The sequence below is a fragment of the Armigeres subalbatus genome, chromosome 2, assembly GCF_024139115.2.
Source record: "Armigeres subalbatus isolate Guangzhou_Male chromosome 2, GZ_Asu_2, whole genome shotgun sequence".
NCBI classification, from domain to species: Eukaryota; Metazoa; Arthropoda; class Insecta; order Diptera; family Culicidae; genus Armigeres; species Armigeres subalbatus.
In genome coordinates this window covers 409,041,368-409,061,002 of record NC_085140.1, presented here as the reverse complement: position 1 = coordinate 409,061,002, position 19,635 = coordinate 409,041,368, and the positions used below count along the sequence as shown (strand labels likewise).

The following is a 19,635-nucleotide window of genomic DNA, read 5'->3' as shown; positions in this document are numbered from 1 at the left end:
CACTGGCTTCGGTGTTTTCAATGTGACTTCAACCACCTTCCGAAAACTTCAGGAACCGTGTTCGGTTTATGTTGCTGAGCTGGCAGCAATTAACTTCGCTTTGGGGATAATTTCCAATCAGCCCGTAGACCATTATTTCATCTTCTCGGATAGTCTTAGTTCTATCGAGGCACTCCGGTCGATGAAACCTGTTAAGCACGCATCTTACTTTCTTACAAACATAAGAGAGCAGATACATTCAAGATTACCTTTGTTTGGGTCCCATCTCACTGCGCAATCTACGGCAATGAGAAGGCGGACTCGCTAGCAAAGGTGGGCGCACAGGAAGGTGAGGTTTATAATAGACAACTCTCGAACAACGAGTTTTTCCCATTAGTCCGTCAGAGTACTCTTCAGAGTTGGCAAAGGAATTGGACACACAACGAACTTGGACGGTGGCTATTTTCTATAGTTCCTAAAGTTTCTGCGGGAGCGTGGTTCAGAGGTGCGGACTTAAGTCGAGGCTTCATTCGCACGATGTCGAGACTTATGTCCAATCACTATTCACTAAACGCACATCTGTACAGAATAAACCTTGTCGATAGCAACTTATGTAGGTGCGGAGCCGATTATGATGACATCGATCACGTAGTTTGGTTCTGCTCGGAAAACGACGCCTCCAGAGAGCGCCTATTGGATACCCTTGTGGCCCGAGGTAAACAACCCCTCAGGAAAGTTCGAGGTGTTTTGGGAGATCGTGATGTAGTCTATATGCAGGCCATTTATGGTTTTCTTTGTTCTTCTGACATCAAAATCTAATACTTTGTTTTTTTTTCTTTCTTTAAAGTTTTTTTTAAGTCTCTGCCTGTCTGTTCCGTAGAGCTCCGTAGCTCTGGCCATCCGGAAGATGCTCCCAGTCGAACCATTCTTCGAGCACGACGACACACCACATCGTAACTGACACCAAATAACCGGATGAGCAGCTGACATTCTTTGATTATGATGATTCCCTGATTTCCGAATCCTAATCCCCTTCCATCCCTGAACATTGTAAACCTAACCTCGAGTCACCACGAGTACGTTGGCTTCTTCCCTTCTCTTATTAACTTCATAAAAAAATGATATTGATTGTACATATCCCAAAGAACCATGGCTCCGCAAAGTGTTATACACGCCTGAGCCTACCAAATAAACGAAATTGAAAAAAAAAAGCGTCAACGTATTAGACAGTTTTCCTATTAACGATGGAGGATCATTTTCATTCTCCTGGCCTTTTGGCAGCACGGTGCGGCTAGAAGTTTTTGGGCCGAGGTGATTTTTTGTTCGTTTTGAGAATACATTTTTAAATGTATTCCAATTATGTTTAAATAAGTTCTAGTGATACGTTCTAGTGATTAGATTTAAGTGCGTGTGTTAAGCATTATGGTGTGGTGATTAAAAGCTTGAAGCAATGATTGTAACGAGCACTAGGACGATTTTCAGGTAGGTGTTTATTTGATGATACCGTTTTGTAAAAGTAGATAGAATCACTCCGGCTCAGTGGTGTGGCATCGGAGAGCGAGATTTTGAAATCTACATTTTTATTTTCTACAATTGGATCAATTAGGAGTAAAACAAGTGATTGAAAGATATTGAATATTGTGAAAAATAAATGGGCGACTTTTTAAAAAATATCAATCATAAACCTACGGCTTCCAAACAGTAAAAATCATTAGTTTTCTGTGTAGTGAGCCGGGAACCGGGTCCATAGGCTCAAGTAGTGTATTACCCTATTTTTTAGGCTTTTAGAAACTAGTTCTTTTTTTATTTGATAGGCTCAGTCATGTGTGATGCTTTGCGGAGCCGCAATTCTTTAGTATGAAAATATCAGGATGATTAAATTTTCACAATGATTTAGATTGCATTTATTTTTTAATGGACCTCACAATATCAACAAATAATTTTCATATCTACCTTTTTAAGTGATATTTTCTTGGACTTTTAAACTCATTAGTGCACGGTCCTCGAAATATCTTACAATTATCATGAAATTGGGAAGAAAGTACGGCCTCTTTATTTAAACGTTTTTGAAGCTTTCTGCATAGCAAATAAACGTAAACAAAGAGATTCAAAAACAGCAAAGCTGATTTAGAAAACCTTGTGCATAATTCATGAAAATACAATGAAATACGCCCAAACCAGACAAGATTGAAGGACATCGCGATTAAGAATCCTCAGTCGTGTAGCGCAGTTATCTACAATTAGTACAATAAATATGAAAATTACAAAATTGACTAAATCGCAGCTGGGGCCATGGCCCCCTAGACCGGAACTCTAGTTACGCCTATGCCTACAATCACTGTATGTTCTGCCGCATGGTGCGCAAATCTTACATACCACCAGACAGTGTTCAGAGTCGATATTTGGGTCTCGGAAGGTCCTCACATCTATGACATCTGAGAACTAGAATATGATCGATTTGAGAGCAAATATCGTTATTTGGTGTCTCCAGGTATGCTTTCGAAGAATATTCGTGCAAAATAGATGCTACAGATAACCGTTCCTCTGGCTGCAGCCAAATTGACTAGCCTCAGATTGAGGTGTGCGCCGCTCCGAAAATCATCAGCGGTGGCATTTGTCATGATTTTGGTCGGTGGCGGCATAGTTTTTTTTAAAGCGTTCGTTTTATAATTTTGTCCTGGATTTTTTCGGAATATTTTTAAGACATTAACAAGAAAATATTTTAAACTTCGCCAGAAAAATACAATGATCTTCCCAAGGAAACCCTTGTTCCAAATTTCTATGATCAAACCAGAATAGTTAGCAAACAACTGTACTGTGTATTTTACTGCCGCCACAAGCAAAACTGTCTCATATTAACACGAATTTCATATCAATTCAGGACAGTTGTGCTTGCTGAGTGAGAGTCTTGTGCCATCCACACCGCAGCATTTGCATGATTTTTTTTATTTCGATTTGTGCGCAGTAAATACATTAAACACAAATAGGCTCTTTCATCAAGCCCTTTCCGAGCTAGCTCCATCACCTCGCCCCCACCATTCTTAATCTGCCCCTGCTAATTGCCTATCACCACACTATAGATAATACATAACATCTACTATCTCTCTGAAATATGACTGCCTGACTCAATTGTCATGATCTCAGTTAGCATAACCTTATTCGCTGACAGTGTGCTCTTTGCCCAGTCCCAATACAAACTATCTGTTTTACATTTTATATCTAAATGTGTGAAGAGATGTCAATTTTAATTAAGCCGGACATAGTGACAGCGATCGCGTATTTCGCTTCGCGGCATACCTTTGGGTAGGGTGCTTCCTCATTAGGAGCATTGAGCTGCTTAGCAGGCAAATCCAACAATGCGATTAAACATGTTCGTGCAAAAGGCCCATTTTGCCCTGCAGTGTCACTCAGATATTCGTTTACCTTATGTAACGGGTAGCGATAATAATTTGCATTGAAAGTTGAAATTGAGCATTTGCATGCAGCGCAAATGCAATTGTGTACGGTTTCTAGTGAAAAATGCACAATTTGATAGCGCGCGGTAAGGTTTTGTGCACTACACACTCGCTTTCGAATGGATGATAATAATTCCATAATCATAAAGTACCTACACCTTGTACCACTTTGCGGACGTTCGTCACTTGGGCATTCAGTCAGGCAGCCACAGACAGGCAGACAGTCCGCCTGATGACAATTTCCTCAATTGAGAGCGAAGCCGTAGACAACCGGCATCGCATTTGAATGCTAAGTACTGAAATCCGCAACGCACTAGCTTAGCCGGTATTTCACGATGATCCAAAACTACAAGTGGGATTTTGTATATGGGGGATGATGGGGTAAAACTATGTATGTCGTACAAAAGAAAATTAGGGAATCCGAAAATTAATTTTGATTATGAGATACATAAATGAAAAACGAGTAGAATTCGTTTTTATTTTCTAACTATAATCACTCCACCTTCCCCCATAATGGGAATGAACAAATATCATCTGAACGCAGTGACGAGTGTTTCTTTTCAGAAGGGTAATTTCGCTGGCCAGAGTGGGCTTTGATAAATTTGTGGTCCATGGTCAGGGTGAGTCGGTGCTCGATTTGGTTGATAGTATAATTCAAAAAAGTGGGTCGTAATCATAAACAGTTTGCTTATTTGCTCCAATGAAGAGCTGCTCTTTTGTTGTTCGAGCTTTGTCAGGGTGCCTATACAAATATGCAAAGTATCATTCCTCTGATTTGATTGAAATTTAGAGTAGGTGTCAGCTGATATTCTTTACCAGTTACCAAACACATGTATGTTAGATTTTCTTATTGAATTCTATACGTTAATTATTCAGAAATCTCCTGGGCTTATGCACTGTTTCACATTTAATATAAATTGAAAAAGAGCAATGCTGGTTCTAGTTAGATTTACTCAGTATGTATCCTTTTCATTTACAGGTATTCCGCTGCGCAACGCTTGTTGCCATAAACAATTAAACATATTATTCGAATTAAGTAATAAATTTAATTTATTAGTTCATTCCCAGCTGCGAGCATGTATCATTTAATTCCCTAATCTGATAATGCTTAAGATTCCACGAATGATAGGCAATAAAACCAACCATTAAATTAGATCTTGGTTGCAAGCAGGCAAAGTGATTGCGTGCCGGCGTTAATCGTCGCTACATTTTTCGATAATTCCACTGACACGAGGACCACTTGAGTGACGAGTAAACATCACATAGTTATAAAGTTGAATATATCGTTTTGTCACATCATGATATACCAACAGCATATACTTGGAGAATTATCATCGATCTAATCAAGATTTAAAGTACCCCTACTTGTCAGTAATGTATGTAAGATAAAAATATGTTCGCACTTACGTTGGCGGATTGATGATGGTTAGTAGCTCGGTGGGCGAATTGGGCACTCGACGAATCACCATCCGTCGGCCGTCGGTGGACCCCACGCCGATCGAAGCCAGCGACCGGATCGATGTTGCGTCGGAGAACAGTCGAGGGGTTCCGCCAGCTTCACTGAAGATGTACGAACCGGTTCGAATGATGGTCGGATTGAGATGGGCATCGGCGATTCCCGCCCGGTCCGTTGCTAGAGGTGAATAATTTTCATGATGTCATTCTGTTCGGTGGGGACAGAGATAAAATCGTCTTCCAATATTTACCTACCAGAACGTACCGATCTCAAACTGTGGAATTGCTTTGGCTTAGAACTGGGCCCCATGGGGAAGGTTGGATTGAGCGTTGAGCTAGGCCCACTTGAGGAACTCTCCCCGATCTCGAACTTAGCTACATGCGGATTATTATGGCTGCTGCTATTAGAATGGTTATTATTATTATTAATGTTACTGCTACCGGTTGGTTGCCACGTTGAGGCTGGTGGGGGTTGCGGAGATGGCGAGGAAGTTCCTGCACTACTATCGATGGCACTTCCCGGCTGTGATGGAACGATGATGAATTTACGATGATTTGATGGCAGAAGTAACACTTTTGCGTCATCGTTTTGTACCACTACATTGTTATTGTTCAATTTGTTCTGGCTGTTGTTGTTCAGTTTAGTTCTGGCATTATTCAATTTGTTGTAGCTGGTGTTGATTGCATTGAAGTGCAGATCGTTTATCGCTCGCCGGTTCGGTACCGGATTGAGCGAGTGCGTTTCCATCTGATTCTGCTGGTCCTGTTGGTTGTCCATCGTTGATCTTGCTGATGTGCTCGATTTCGTCCAATATTGAAATATTTATCACAGAATTTCGGAACAATCGTCAGATGCCTTCAGGTGTCCGACTGATGGAGACTAGCCATTATTTGGGAGGTTATTCGTTACCGGCACAAATCTTGTTTGATCATCTGGAATGAATATAGAATAAAAAACCCAGATTAATCTACCTAGCAGTGATGATGCCTTTCTTGTGTATGATAAAATATATTGAAAAAATCACATTAGAAAGGACAAAAAGCTCTTCTGGGGATTCACATTTTATCGATCACATTTTACCTTGAACTTGCGAAATTGCATGAAGCTTGGGTTTTAGTTTAATTCTCGTAGTTACTAGATACCGAATATATCTCTGCATCCCTACAATCGTCTCAGGATAGGATATTAGTATATTAGTATGAAGGGATATATTATCTGGATTCATTTTGGTAAGTGATGCGATCTATGGAATGCGAACTCTTGATCTCCTGCTCATGAGGCAGAAGCAGTGACACAATACCATCAATCACTTTCAGACCTCTCCTAAGATGAGCGCATCTTACTGCACGGCTATAGGAAGGCCCCCTTCGGCCATACTCGTGAAAGTTAAATTTACTCTCCGGAACTTATTATTAGATTGAATGTCTATGCTCCGGAACGAATCATGCGACAACGCCTGAACCTCTCCGTGATGCTGCGGCTGCGTTTAACTGAATTTTTAGGCAATTTAACCTTCCTAATGCATTCGAAAAAAGTTACACATTGTGCATTGGGGTCCATTTGGACCCAAGATTTCATCTCGATCACAAAAAACTCAAATTTCAACCGATTTTCGATCTTTAGGCACCAAACGAAAGCTGTTGGTTTCAACAACAAGCCCACGTGATTCAACAACAAGCCCGGGTGATTCATCCAAATTGACCACTCTAATCCCCGAGGAACCTGTGCTAAAGAGGTACTGTTTGAGCTTCTCAATTTGGCACCAAATTTTCGAGTTTCGTGTTGTGAAACATAAAATTGCTTGCAAATATGTGCTCTGATGATCCCAACTGTATTTGCTATATTGTATATGCCATTTCTGGGCAAATTTATCTCTCGAGCGTTCATCGGAAAGCCTTCTGTGACCTATAAATGGCTTAGAAACGGTCATCCGGAAGATCCGGAACATCCATCCGGATCCGGAACAGCATCGCGATCTTTTTAAAACCATTCCTTTTGGCAAATTGAGGGTGCAATCAAAAAATAAAGTCTTCTGTGACCCCAAATGTTCCCTCCGGAAGATCCGGAACATCCGTAAAAGCGGCCAATTCTAAAAGTTAATCCCAGAGCTCCGCGATTTTTTCGTAACCATTCATTCTGGCAAATTGTGGGTGCAATCAATAGTAAATGTCTTCTGTGACCTCCAAATGCCTCAGAAATGGTTCTCCAGAAGATCCAGAACATCCGTAAAATGGTCAATTCCAAAAGTTCATCCCAGAGCTTCGCGATTTTTTGACAACCATTCATTCTGGCAAATTGTGGGTGCAACAAACAGTTAAAGTCTTCGGGGACCCCAAAATGTCCCAGAAACGGTCCTCCGGAAGATCCGGAACATCCGTAAAATGGCCAATTCTAAAAGTTAATCCGAATAATGGATGCAATCAGTAGTGAAAGTCTTCAGTGATCCAACAAGCTCCCGAAACGGCCATCCGAAAGATCCGGACCATACGTAAAAGTGGCCAATTTCAAAAATACATCTCAGAGCTTCGCAATTCGTTCATAACCAAATTTCCACTGCAATCAATTGTGCAAGTCTTCTGTGACCCGCAAATGCTCCCGAAAGGGGCCGATACCACAAAATCATTCCAAAGCATTGCTATTTTATTCGTAACCATCCATACGGGCAAATCGTTATGCCTAACGTTCTTATGCCTAACGTCGCGGATAATCATCGAATGGATTATGCAATCGATAGTGAAAGTCTACTATGGCCCGAAATGAGCACAATACGGTCCTCAAGAAACCCGAAACATCCGTAAAATAGGTAGGTTAATCCTAAAATTTTTGTTAGCATTCACGTAGTAACGGTGAATTATATGTGGAGTAAATAGTGAAAGTCCTTTGTGACCTACCAAAAGTTAATCACATTCGATTTTTTAGACATTAACATTAACATTGTAAACGGCTCCGGTTCTCCGGGAAATTTGGGACATCCGCTAAAATTATGAATTCCAGAAGTTTATCCCACAGCTCCACATTTTATTTCGAAAACATCCATAGCGGAGAAGTGATTGTGCAATCAATAGGGGAAGATGGGGAGACTTGATCCCCGGGGAGACTTGATCACCCCCTGTTTTATCGAGAACTAAAGTAGTTTTGTTCTAGCGTATTTTTAAGTATAGATTCTCTATAAGCAAATGACGTTTATGTGGTGAGTTGTTTTCTGGATTGACAAACCTTATTCATTCTGCCGGCCGGTTTGTGTATTTTGACTTCCCCATAGATTTTTTTATTGGCCACGCAAAATTTGAAGAACTTTTCATATCAATGACAAAATGCTTTCGTTTTTTCACAGCACAAAGCCATAAATATTCTTAATGATCTGTACTGATGAAAATGTCAACATTTCATCAAAATTTTAGGATATTTGGATTTGAAGTTATTGCCTCAATATGGGGACACTTGATCCCCCATTCGTTTATTTATTTTATTTCGTCAACCAACGTAGACTAGTACATATACATATACATGTTTGTTTTTGTAATGCTATAGATTAAATAATAGTTTTTTTTAGTAAAGTGATGTATAATTTTGATTTTGAATTTATATTGCTGATTTTGTAATGTTTGTTCTTTGAAAATATTGTCTAATGTTATGCAGACGAGACATTATTAAGTCAATAGTTTCGCAGTGTTGATTGTTAACAGCCATCATTCGGTTGAGAGGCCCAAATTTGACGTAATTTGTTCGGCAGTGGTTGGTTAAAAATAATGTTTTATGTGTATTTATTTATTTTTGGTTGTGATACATAGGAAATCAGAAAAAGGGTTCAAGTCAACCCAGTCTCCCCTAGTCGGAATTTTCTAGGACGTCTGAATGTGCACAAAACCGTCCTCCGGGAGATCAGGAATATCAGTGAAAATAGTCAATTCCAAAAGTTCATTCCACAGCTTTGCTAATTTTCGCTTTCATTCATATGGGTGAATTATGTACGCAATCAATAGACAATAATAAAAGTCGAGTCAAGTACGAGACACTGAAAACGGCCTTACTGTTAAGGTCGAAACACGTATCTGTCAAATCACATAGAGGAATCAAATCAATTGGTGGAATCAAATGGAATTGTACGAACTCGTCTGATGACAAATAATGATATTCCACTGATATCTCAAAATAATTTTCTTATCAATAATAAAAATTCTTTCGCAAAATCCGGAACATCCGTAAAAGAGGCCAAATCCAACAGTTAGCGTAACAGATCATCATTAGCCAGCGACGGCGGCGTTCCTCCTTGAATTCCTCCGAAGCTTCTCCAGAAGCTCCTCTGGAAGTTATTCAAGAACTTCCTCCGGAAGTTCGTTCAGAAGTTCCTCCGGTAATCTCTTCGGATGTTCATCAAGTATTCCCTCGGAAAGTCCCTTAAGGCATTCCTCTAGAAGTTCTTCTGAGAATTCTGACAGTTCTTCCGCAAATCTCTCCAGAAGTTCATCAAGTAATTCCTCGGGGAGCTGCTCCGGAAGCTCCACCGAACTTCTTCCGGAAGCTCCTCCAGAAATTCTCAATGAAGTATGAATTCGGAAGTTCTTCCGTGAATTCTTTTTCAAATTGGCCACATTCACGAATGTTCCGGAGTACCATTACCGTACAGTACCGAAAACTTTTATTATTTTATTTATTTTATTATGGCAAACACAATTCGCCAGGATAGGTGGTTATGAAAAAATCGCGATGCTCTTAGATATTCTTTTGGAATTGATCACTTTTACAAATGAACTGGATCTTCCTGAGGTCACTGCACTTGGAGGTCACAGAAGACTTTCCCTATTAAGTTGCCTGAATGAAAGGTTACGAAAAAAATCACCGTGCTGAAGTTTTGGAATTGTCCACTTTTACGGATGTTTCAGATCTTCCGAAGGATTGTTTCTGCGACATTTGTAGACCACAGAAAACTTTCACTATTGATTGCACCCACAATTCACCAGAATGGATGGTAACGAAAAAATGCGGGTAGAGATGAGCGTTCAGATCCGGAACCGTTCAAATGATCCGGATCATTGTTGTGAGTGAATGATACGTAGCTCACTTTTTGAAAGATCCGGTTCACCACCAGAGTGGGGCAAGAGTGCGCGTGGGGTAAGAGTACGTTTTCGAATTTATGTGGGGTAAAAGTACGCAGGAACGGGTGGGGCAAGAGTACGCATGTGAACCTTTAAGTTCTGATGTCAAACCCATATCTCCGGCCAAAATAAGACTACTTCCAAAGCGAGATCAACAACAAAGAAAAAATGTGCAGAAATCGAAAATAATCACAATTTCTCCTTTTAAGGATAAGTTGAAATAATTTGGTGTTAGAAAGGACGAACAGAGCACTGAAGTGAAATAAAGAATTTGTATTAGGCAGGCTTGTAAAATGTCATCTGCATGTCATTTGATTAATTTGTTCATAACTTTCTTTAAAAGCCAAATATATTCCATAATTTTAGATGTACTCATAACGCTTGAGTAGGGCTATAGTTTTGTCCAAGGGTACATAGCTCTAAATATAACATCTGAGGCTGGAGAGTGAAAATTCTCCAAAATGTCACGTGTCATTTGACATAATGTCATTTGAATGACATTTTGCCTCCCACGCCCCAGATTACATATTTAAAGCAATGTCTTGTTAGACAAAGTTGTAGGCACATTTAAGAGCTATAAGTTCGTCATACATCAAGAGTTGATAGCTATCTTCTGAAAAAAGTTCTGGGAAAATTATACAAACGAATGCAAATGACATTTTACAACACTGGTATTAGGTATTGTTTTACACCTAAACATAGTCCGAAAACACAATTCCATTTAAATGACACTCATTTAATCGAAATAAACATCTATAAATAACGCAACGCTGAGCTGGGAGGGGTTGCGAGATGTATAACAATTCAAATAATTTTTAGAGAATTCATATAGAAAGGTCAAGATATGGGCTAAGGGTGATGAAATGGTCAAATTTTGCGATACGTAATTAGTGAAGTTTCTTTAAGAAAAATTCCTTTATTCACGCCACGCGAAACCGGGTATATTTTTACCTCTACAGCTTTTTTATATATATTAAAAAAACAATGTTTTTTTCGTGTGAAAGCACACATTACTAGGACCCTCTCTCCCTTTAAAAGTTACGTTATCTCTAAAAATTCCATAATAAACATCAATTAAATGTTATTTATTCTTATTTGTGTTAATATATACTTGAAACACATGATTGAAAAAATGCGTTACCCCACCCAATGCGCACTCTTACCCCACCGGTGGGGTAAGAGTGCGTTTTTCACGTGTCTTGCAAAAAGAGTGCTACTAAAACGAATTACAAGAATTTCAATATTTTTTCCACTGGGTAACGTAGAGGAAGAGTGTACGAATCGTCGACATAGATTTGATATGCAGAAGCTTGCTTCATAAGGGCTACATGGTCGATTGCAAACTAAGTGCGTACTCTTGCCCCACTCTACTCTAATGTATGCTTATGAGCGAGAGAGTGGTGAAATTTTTGTATGCACGGTTCAAAAGCATAGTCCTGAATGACGACCGTTTCACCATTTTGCATTCTCCTTACGTACTGTTCCAAAGATCCGATCCATATGAAAGATCCGGATCATTAGACTGAACGACCCAGATCTGATCCGTTCAACGAAGTGATCCGTTTTTCCCATTTCTAATCTGGGGTGAACTTTTGGAATGGCCACTTTCACGGATGTTCCGGATCTTCTGGAGGACCGTTTTTGTGGCATTTTGGAGGTCACAGAAGATTTTCATTATTGATTGCATCCATAATTTGCCAGAATATTATTATTATGAAAAAAAAACAAAGCTCTGGAACGAATTTTTGGAATTAGCCATTTTTACGGATGTTCCAGATCTACCGAAGGACCGTTTCTGGGATATTTAGGGGTCACAGAAGACATCTACTTTCTACTATTGATTGCACCCACAATTTGCTAGAATGAATAATTACGAAAAAATCGCATAGCTCTGGGATTAACTTTTAGAATTGGCCATTTTACGGATGTTCGGGATCTCCCGGAGGACCGTTTCTGGGATATTTTGGGGTCACAGAAAACATTAACTGTTTGTTGCACCCACAATTTGCCAGAATGAAGGGTTATCAAAAACTCGCGAAGCTCTGGGACGAACTTTTGGATTTGGCTATTTTACGGATGTTCCGGATCTTCCAGAGAACCATTTCTGGGGAATTTGGGTGTCACAGAAGACATTTACTATTGATTGCACCCACAATTTGCCAGAATGAATGGTTTTAAAAAAATCGCGAAGCTCTAAGATGAACTTTTGGAATTGGCCATTTTACGGATGCTCCGGATCTTCCGGAGGACCGTTCCTGGGACAATTGAGGGTCACAGAAGACTTTACCTTTTCATTGCACCCTCAATTTGCCAGAAGGAATGGTTTTAAAAAGATCGCGAAGCTCTAGGATAAACTTTTGGAATTGGCCGTTTTACGGATGTTCCGGATCTTCCTGAGGACCGTTTCTGAGACATTTGTAGGTTACAGAAGGCTTAAACTATTGATTGCCCCCACAATTTTCCAGAATGAATGGTAATCAAAAAATCGCGAAGTTCTGGGATGAACTTTTGGAATTGGCCACTTTTACGGATGTTCCGGGTCTTCCAGAGGGCTTTCCGATGACCGCTCGAGGGATAAATTTGCCCAGAAATGGCATATACAATATAGCAAATACAGTTGGGATCATCAGAGCACATATTTGCAAGCATTTTTAAGTTTCATAACACGAAACTCGAAAATTTGGTGCCAAATTGAGAAGCTCAAACAGTACCTCTTTTGCACAGGTTCCCCGGGGACTAGAGTGGTCAATTTGGATGAATCACCCCGTGGGCTTATTATTAGACCCTACAGCTTTCGTTCGGTGCCTAAAGATCGAAAATCGGTTGAAATTTGAGTTTTTGTGATCGTGATGAAATCTTGGGTCCAAATGAACCCCAATGCACGATGTGTCACTTTTTTTGTAGCGCCTCTCCTAGATGTCGCTTGAAACTGATTTTCTCAGGCAATCTTAATTTCCGAAAGTTAGGAAAAGTCAGAATTTTACAGATTTTTATCTCGTTGCGTTACAAAGTTACAGCGGTGTTTTGGGTGTGCTTGGGTCGAAATGGATCCCAATGCACTAGGAAGGTTAATTTTAATTGACCATGGATCACCCTTTTGAAAAGATTTTAATCGTTCAATGCACTTATTTAAATAATTACTACATTCATTAAGATCACCAAGCATCAGATGATTTTATACAATAAACATAAACAATCAAGGCTTTATATCTTCTCGATGTTCACGAAACGATCGCGACAGAAATTAAGTTTCTTTACAAACAAAAATGTAAAATACCTCATAGCATTATTTCTCTTCAAGAGTATTCTATTCTAATTAATTGCGTAGTACGTACACAACTAGAAAAGGCAATAACAGTACACTACCAATAACAAGTGTTGCGTATAAAATGTACACGTTTAAGGATTGAAGTTTCGATGCATAGGGAACTTACTGGTCTGATCCAAAATTAGTTTGTTTGTAAATCTTTTGTGTTTGGCCTCTGCAATCGTACTTCATAAAAACTGCTGGTTTATATGAGACGCAATATAAGAAAATTATCTATATGGCAGGGGTTCTGCCAAATCACACCAAGCGTAAGGATAAAAATACCCATTTTTCGCCCAAACTTTCGGTTAGCAGATCTAATTGATCACAAATAGTATCAGATATCCCTCAACCTAACAACTGTGGATATCCTTCAACAAATGTACGTATGAATTAAATATTATTAGGGTCTCTCCATACCCACAGCACAATTTATGGGGACGAGAGTAATGGCAAATTGCTGGGGGAAAAGGGTATTTAAAACTGATCTAAACATGTCCACGTAATTTATAGACAGCTCCGTATATTTTCCAACATTGAAGCATGTAGACAACAAAAACGCATTTCAACTCAAACGAATCGGCAAGAATTGATTTTTCGGCGTGCAGCGCCAAACTCCTTATCACTACTAACTGAGTTGATCTTGTTGATTTTTATTTGTAGCACGAGCCCCGTTTAATTGTTCAAAATCCCCTTCCGTCTCTACTGTTTTAACAAATCATCTTGATAATCGGTGTGGTGTGGTACTTGGGGTTCGGAGATTTATCACCCGACGACGATAAAATTGTCTCAGCTACACACCCCGTACTTCGAGTTCATTGGAGTGGTCAAGCATTTAAATACATAATTATTTTATTAAATACTACACACTAATAAATGTTGATGAATTCATAAGTTAGGAACACCGAAATGCCAACACACAGTTTTGAAACATGATTTTCCTGAAAACATGATTTGATATTGTACTTTTGCCTGTTCACGGATTCAGGAATTTTTGTTTGTATAAACACAACGCTAGACAATATTGCAGGCGCTATTCTTGCAGACAGAACAGTAAGATGAAAAGAAGAATTAATAAAAATAAACGTTTCCTCTATGTCTCGTGAACGCTTTTATTTTTTTTCTTTCAACAAGAATGCAATCTTTATTTGCGGTTTTCTTTCGTTCAGATTCTACCGATGATTGATGTTTCTAACACAATGTTGAAGGCAGTTTAGTTCCTATTATGATTTGATCCAGATTTCGACGCTCAATATGATTGAGATAGATGTAACAAGTTATTTTCTCAAATTTTATATGGTAAATGAAAAAAAGTATTAAAATAACGTAAAAAGCTTCAATTATTCAACTTCTTAAACGATTTGGAAATGCTAAAACGCCTTCGCTACACAAACATACGATGTACCATGCGCTTCCATACACCTGCATGCACTGCCCATACCAAAGAGCAAAAGTGGACGATTGTTTTGTTGTTCCATAAGATCAGCCATCTAACAGGCGTTTTGTGTCTTCGAATATGCAGGCAACAGAATCTTGTTAAAGTGTGATTTGTTATGAATATCATTATGATTTTCTACAGTTTTAAGATGACATCACATAGCCACGTTTGTTTTGTCGCATGATATGAAAATACTCATGGCAAATCTCCCGCTCCCCTTCCAAGGTATTTTAGAATAGTCGCTTGCCTTATTTTTAATTTGCGATTGATCCGCGATTGGATATGTACATACACAAATTCAAAAATAAAGAAATTGTTTTTTGCAATCTCGTATTCACAGTACGTTACGCTGAACATCGGGAATATCGCAGTTAAGGTCCATAATATTAAAAACGAGAAGAAGATACAATCCATCACCGTATCTGACTAGCTGAACCATAGTAAAAGAAAGAGTATACAAAACATTTGTTCATAGTAGATTGGTGAAACATGTACGACGCGCGTCTTCGGCGAGTTTTAATATATAACCTACACCCCCTTTTTAACTGCTTCTTCCGTTTTCACTTTATACACATAAAGCTTCAAACGCCTCCACCACTTGATATATATTAACTACGCTAGTGTGTAATGGATACGAATGGTGGTCCAAGTAAAAAGCAACACTTCAAGCGAAATTTACTCAATTTCTGCTTGTCGTTGTTTAAGAACAGAAAAAAACTGCAGTCTGTTCATGAGCTAGCTGGTTACACTGTTGTACAAAGTAAAATCAACGATAGCATTTTTTTTAGCTTAGCCTTATTTAAAATTGTTTGGTTCAGTAAATGATATGAATTCATCTCTTCTTCTTCATTGACATTACTTCCCCAACTGGGGCATTGCCGCCTCGAAGAATAGTGTTCATTAAGCACTTCGACAGTTATGAACTGTGAGGTTTATAAGCCAAGTTACCATTTCTGGATTCGTATATTTTGAGGCTAACACGATGATACTTTTATGCCCAGGGAGGTCGAGGCAATTTCCAATCCGAAAATTGTCTAGACCGGCACCAGGAATCGAACCCAGCCACCCTTAGCATGGTCTTACTTTGTAGGCGCACGGCTAAGGAGGGCCCCATAATAATATGAATTGAGGGGTAAAAAAAATTATATCAAAACCATAAGCAACTGTTCAGTTTTCCTCGTCATTCAACAAATCGTGGCTTAAATCTTTTGCCAGTTTGCAAGAACGTGAAAGAATAATTTATATATTGTGTACAGGAGTGATATTGCCATTATGCATGGTAAAAAACACATAAATAAAGTTAAAAATAATATACAAGGTTTGATTTTTATTTTATAATATTGTACAATTGTTCTACGATTTTTGAGGAAATGATTTAACTGGATATGAAATGCTATGAAATAAATAACCTGAACAGCTTAAATTATTTTACTCTTAAATTTTAGATACATTCAATTTTGCGAGTCACTGTATGTGAACCGCTAAATGGTGACGAAAAGCGAGAAGTGATCAACCGGTCTGAAAATCGACTAATTTTAGCCAAACAAAACAACGCGAAAGAGACACAAGCGGTGCGGTGTGACGTAGTGTTTGCTGACATGCTTGTGGGTGCGTGGAAGAGTTATCAATACTACATCGGTATTTGGCTTCTCTGCCGCTTGATACGGTTACACACAAAATACTAGCTGGGGTCGGTTTGCTCCACACAGTTTATGTGCGGAATGATGAACAGTGAATGTTTGCGGTCAGATTTTAAATCAGTTGAAAAGCAATTTATGATCTTCCTAATGTGACATCAAAAGGCTGCAAGTATGAAGAGACATATGTTCATGCCCTATGTTTGTTTTAATCTGTCTGTGACGAATCGAAATAGCTAGGAATTCGTTACATTACGATGTTGTGCTCTTAGCAAATCGGGGCTGTGCTGTTTGGGGTTTGAGTACAACTATTTTCCCCTTTCTCGTACAAGATAGTTGAACCGTGATTCACTTTTTACAGGGAACTTTTTATTGTAAGGTCGACTCGACATCCATGTAAAATATCTAAATTTGAGAAAAGTACCGTTCCTCTGCACGTCAGATCTCCTAATAGCGCCTTCGAGTGCAACGTTGAACAATAAATTCGAAAGTGCATCACCCTGCTTCAATCCATCTAAGGTCACAAACGAGATTGACACTTCGTCTGCAATCCGAATACTTGATTTCGAGCCATCCAGCGTTGCACGTATCAGTCTAATCAGTTTCGCCGGAAAACCATGTTCGGACATTATCTGCCACAGCTCATTTCTCTTCGCTGAGTCTGCAAGTTGTACTCACGGAATTTATCAAGGATCATCCGCAGGCTAAACATCTGATCCGTCGATGATCGGCCCTCACAAAAACCTGCCTGGTATTCGCCGACGAAGGACTCATCAAGCGGTCTCAGTCTGTTAAACAGGATACGCGACGGGCTTTTGTACGCCGAGTTCGGAAGGGCGATCCCTCTGTAATTGGCACACTCTAGTCTGTGCCCTTTCTTATACATTGGGCATATGAGACCATCCAACCAGCCGGCAGGTAGTTCTTCATCCTCCCATATTTTCTGGATAATGTGGTGGATTGATTGATGCAGATGCTCACTTCCGTGTTTGAAAAGATCGACCGGGATCTTGTCCTTCCCAGAAACTTTTCAACTCGTTTAGAGCCTTCTTAACCTCGTCCAGCGCACAGTGTTGCTTTTTGCCGATTTCGTGCGCTTTTTTAATAACATCGTTTCTGTGGATTTTTTCGCTGTAGTTTGTTTGGAGAAGACGTTAGATATGAAAAGGGCCTTTTTTTGAGAAAATCTGTAAAATGATTAATCCACCTAAAAGTGAGATAAAAATTTTGCTTAACCATCGAAACCAGATATGAGCCTAGTGTCTTTAGGAAAGTTGTAGCGGATGTTATTTCAAGCCACTTTGCCAAAGAGACCCCATACATATGACTTATATAGTACGAGATATGTGACATTTTCTGTGGAAGGTTCCTGAAATCAGTTTTTGAGCATAACGTTTTTTCTATGTTTCAGGCTTTTTTACCACTGTCTACAAAGTTGTTTGGCTAACAAAATACACGTTTTTTAGGACATTGCGAAGCTCTATCTCTTGAAATTGAAAAGTATTTGAAAAAAAAATGTTTTTCTAGGGTGTTTTAGAATCGTGTAACTTGTTCCGGCGCAAAATGGCGCACACAACTGATTTGTACACTGAAAGTGCTGTATGTCTACTCTTATTTCGCGGTTGAAGCTTGTGTTTACACGAAATTACACGTGAGTTATATAAATTTCAAATGTCCCACTTTTTGCTCTACTTGTACACTAATTTTATGTAAATGCTATAGGATCACAATAAAAATTAACCTTTGATAGGTGGCTAATAGGCCCATAGTATATTGCAGCACTATGAATTGAGCTGATGTCTGTATGTGTGTATATTCCTGTGTAAGTGTGTATGTATAGTCATTTTATAGACACACTGTTTGGAAATTAGATAATTACAATTTTTCACAAAAACCTTCAAGAGGAATTTGAGTTCATTATTTATTATTGAAAATTTGTGAATAATGAACGGTGGCGGATTGTTGGACTATAGTAAATGAGAAAGGAATTTTTACCGATGTGTGTAGTATTCTGGTTTTTCAAAACTTTTCCATTACCTTCTTGTAGTATTTTGTGAAAAAAAGTTTTCTATTGATATATCAAGTATTTTTCTGTTGGCAAACGAAGTTAATATTTCGAGTATCGCGATCAATCTGGAAATCAATGTTTTCTCCTAGAACGCACCCCACCTTGCTTCGAGAATAAATAATAGACTCATACTACCCAAGCATTTTTCTGTGAAAAATGTTCATTGCTAAATTCGAAAAAACGGGTCTTCAAAATGTTTATACACACTCAGATACACACGAATATACACACATATCGACATCAGCTCAGTTCATCGTGTTGCAATGTACTGTGATATACTGTTGGCCTATTGGCCACCTATCAAAGGTTAATTTTTATTTAAATCCTACAGTATTTACATAAACTTAGTGTACAAGTAGAGCAAAAAGTGGGACATTTGAAATATATGTAACTCACGTGTAATTTCGTGTAAACACAAGGTTCAACCACGAGATAAGAGTAGACATACAGCAGTTTCAGTGTATTTAAAAGTTGTGTGCGCCATTTTGCGCCGGAACATGTTACACGATTCTAAAACACCCCTAGAAAAAAAATTCATTTTCTCAAATAACTTTTTAATTTTAAGAGATAGAGCTTCGCAATGTTGTACAAAAACGTGTATTTTTGTTAGCCAAACAACTTTGTAGAAGGTTATGCTCAAAAAGTTATGCTCAAACAACTGATTTCAGGGACCTTCCACAGACAATGTCACATATCTCGTACTATATAAGTCATAGGTATGGGATCTCTTTGCCAAAGTGGCTTGAAATATCATCCGCTACAACATTCCTGAAGAAACTAGGCTCATATCTGGTTTCGATGGTTAAGCAAATTTTTTATCTCACTTTTAGTTGGATTAATCATTTTACAGATTTTCTCAAAAAAGGCCCTGTTCATATCTAACGTCTTCTCCAAACAAACTACAGCGAAAAAATCAACAGACACGATGTTATTAAAAAAGCGCACGAAATCGGCAAAAAGCAACACTGTGCAGCGTAGGAGGTTCCACAGCTTGACCGTCGCCGACTATGTCCGTCCATCCTGCTCCTTAATACACTTTCATTTTCACCGTTCAACAAATCTTCGAAGTGCTCCTTCCACCTGGCTGCCACCATAGTCTTGTCTGTCAGCAAATTCCCCTCTCGGTCATTGGACATGGCGGGCACTGGCGTAGTATTATGCCGCGCGCCATTGACAGTTACGTAAAACCTCCGCATATC

General features: G+C 39.0%; 1 protein-coding gene across 16 annotated transcripts in view; it reads right to left on the bottom strand.

Moving 5' to 3' along the window:
* The window catches only part of LOC134213360 (sodium- and chloride-dependent GABA transporter ine), a 112,838-nt gene that overhangs the window by 61,311 nt on the left and 31,892 nt on the right, over positions 1 to 19,635 (bottom strand). For 14 of the 16 annotated variants that reach the window (XM_062692354.1, XM_062692356.1, XM_062692364.1 and 11 more), the window contains 2 exons: positions 5,145 to 5,822; positions 4,842 to 5,067 (listed from right to left, as the gene is read on the bottom strand). In XM_062692354.1, the coding sequence (XP_062548338.1) occupies positions 4,842 to 5,067; positions 5,145 to 5,667 (749 nt within the window). In that variant the 5' untranslated portion in view covers positions 5,668 to 5,822. Of the gene's footprint in view, positions 1 to 4,841; positions 5,068 to 5,140; positions 5,823 to 19,635 lie in introns of those variants that run through there. The other 2 variants (XM_062692368.1, XM_062692367.1) reach the window with 2 other exon arrangements.